This window comes from Terrapene carolina, unplaced genomic scaffold (genome assembly GCF_002925995.2).
Source record: "Terrapene carolina triunguis isolate 2854851 unplaced genomic scaffold, T_m_triunguis-2.0 Scaffold88, whole genome shotgun sequence".
Classification (NCBI taxonomy): domain Eukaryota; kingdom Metazoa; phylum Chordata; order Testudines; family Emydidae; genus Terrapene; species Terrapene triunguis.
In genome coordinates this window covers 44,507,575-44,509,864 of record NW_020664439.1, presented here as the reverse complement: position 1 = coordinate 44,509,864, position 2,290 = coordinate 44,507,575, and the positions used below count along the sequence as shown (strand labels likewise).

The following is a 2,290-nucleotide window of genomic DNA, read 5'->3' as shown; positions in this document are numbered from 1 at the left end:
CCGCCGGGGCTCGCCGCCCTCCCCCAGGGGCTCCGGCCGCCCCCCCCAGCAAAAAAGCCAGAGCCGGCCCTGGGGAGATGACTATGGAAGCAGGGAGCAGCCGCACTTAAAGGATCATGTGAACTTATTTTTTTCTGTATAGTTTATAAGGAAAGAAAATGTTACCCTTTCCTCCGGCTGTTTTCTGAAGGAAAGGGGTTGTTGGGCGGCCAGAGATGGCTTCAGAGTGGATAGTCAGGCCATCCTTCACAGTTGGGAATCCATTCAGTATGATGACAGGAATATGTCCAATCCACAAGGTGAAGATGTTCCCGTAAATCTGTGCCAACTAGAGACATCGTCAGTACCAGAAAACCACAAGTCAGAAAAACTGTGCACGATGAAACAACTGCCCAGCTTACTTCAGGACGCTCTTTGGTGGGGTGAGGGGGGTTGTAGAAACATTTGTAGTGAAACCCCAAACCATGGCGAAAGACGAGCTAAAGTCAGAAAAGTCTCATAGCTGACTATGAGGTAAGACCATACTCTCTCATCCAACAGGATGTCTCAGCAGCTGTGTCATGGGGATGCAGTTTAAATGTCTTGTACGGAATGGGATTAGAGTTACCTACAGGTGAATTTCACCTCATGATTGGACAGATGTCCCCAGGTGTAGAACGGCTTGTGCCTTCCAGTTAAGGGGACAATTCTGTGGTGTCTCTTCTAATACCCTGTAAACATTGCATCTAAAACACACCGAATAAAGTTGGTAACTGACATTCCTGGGAGACTTCTTATTGTCCCTTGGAGTCACAGTTTATCAGGGGCAGTCTCATGCATCTCAGTCTTCCTAAGTGCCCCTTGCAGTGACCTACCTCTGAACTCATGGAAGTATCTCATTTTCTCCTTTAGAGCTACTGGCAAATTACAAACAGCCCAGTGCACAGAAACATCCCTATTAATTTATTTCCCCATCACACACCATTAGAATCCGAGAAGATTAGGGTTGGAAGAGACCTCAGGAGGTCATCTAGTCATTCCTCTCACCTCTCCCTGTTTTCTGAATCCTTTAAAGCAACCAGATTTCTCGGCATGTTATAAAGGGACATTCACTCCAGGACTTGTATAAAGGGCAAATTTCTGCCTAAGGCAGCTGGTCATTTGCTGCCTCTCTCTTTGCAATAATTTCTGTCATTGGTGTTTGAAAAAGATCTTTCGGTCTCGCAATGCGGCTATTCCTCCTGCCTGATGAAATTGTGTGTGTCCCAGGTTCTTACCATAGAAGTGAATGCGATGCCACCTACTGAGCATTAAGGCTTCAGTGAAGAATTGAGCTGGAAGGGACGACGGGCTGGGAAGGAGCATAGCCATCCCAGAAACATAAATACCTGGATACAAGCAAATGTAGCAAGAAATACTGAAGGAAACCAGGCAACAGCTGAATAGATTTAGGCTGAACTTTTCCGAGGAGGTGCCTCAATAAATCCATATTTAGCACCTGCAGCTCCCATTGACTTCAGTGGGACTTGAGGGAGCTCAGCACCTCAAAATATCATCTCACTTTATCTAGGGAGTTACATATACATTTAGGAGCCTACTCATGACCTATCTGGGTTTGAACCCCACCCCCTTTAAGCAAGTCAATTCTTTTTGCTGAATCAGGAATACTTCGTTCTCATTCAATCTTCTGCTCAGCAAATGCCACTAAATTCACACTTTCATCGCTAACAGGTAATGGAATTTGTGGCCCTCATTTACTGTCCCATGCACAAGCCAGATGAAATGTTATTTAGCACACAGAAGTGCTTTATTCTACAGCTGCTGCGTTTTGCTAATTTTATCATTTACTTGGCTATATTTGGACACACATTCACAATACCTTAATGAGAGACTCGTGCAGGCGTTTGAAATCCAGCTGCAACATGGTGCCGATGAGGGGGAGGGGAGTTGGTCCAGGAGGAAGCCGGCTACATGCCCACTTCAGTTTCAGAAATTGCACAACAAAGAGAGAGATGACCAGAGCTACTAAAAACTCGGTTATCACCAACATCGCCCGGCTGCTCTATCTGTCTGTCTACTGTGTGGTCAGGTCTGAACTCTCCCTGTCTTTGTTGAGGTCCTAGATCTCCCTAAATAGGCTTTAATCCCCTTCTATCTATCTCTCTCCTTCTCCCTGCGATTCCCTGCTTTTATACCCATCATCAAAGTGGTGAATTGCAAGACTCATGTGTATTTAATAAGACATTTGTACTGAAGAATAAGCCAATCTTTCTGCTAGCCAAACCTTACCCACCAGACTTTAACCTCTAAA

General features: G+C 45.5%; 1 protein-coding gene across 1 annotated transcript in view; it reads right to left on the bottom strand.

Moving 5' to 3' along the window:
• Positions 1–1,903, bottom strand: part of LOC112118879 (cytochrome P450 2J2-like) — a 95,289-nt gene extending 93,386 nt beyond the window's left edge. The window contains exon 1 of the mRNA XM_029911121.1: positions 1,859–1,903. Within this exon, the coding sequence (XP_029766981.1) occupies positions 1,859–1,903 (45 nt within the window). The remainder of the gene's footprint in view (positions 1–1,858) is intronic.
• Between the last annotated feature and the right edge of the window lie 387 nt (positions 1,904–2,290).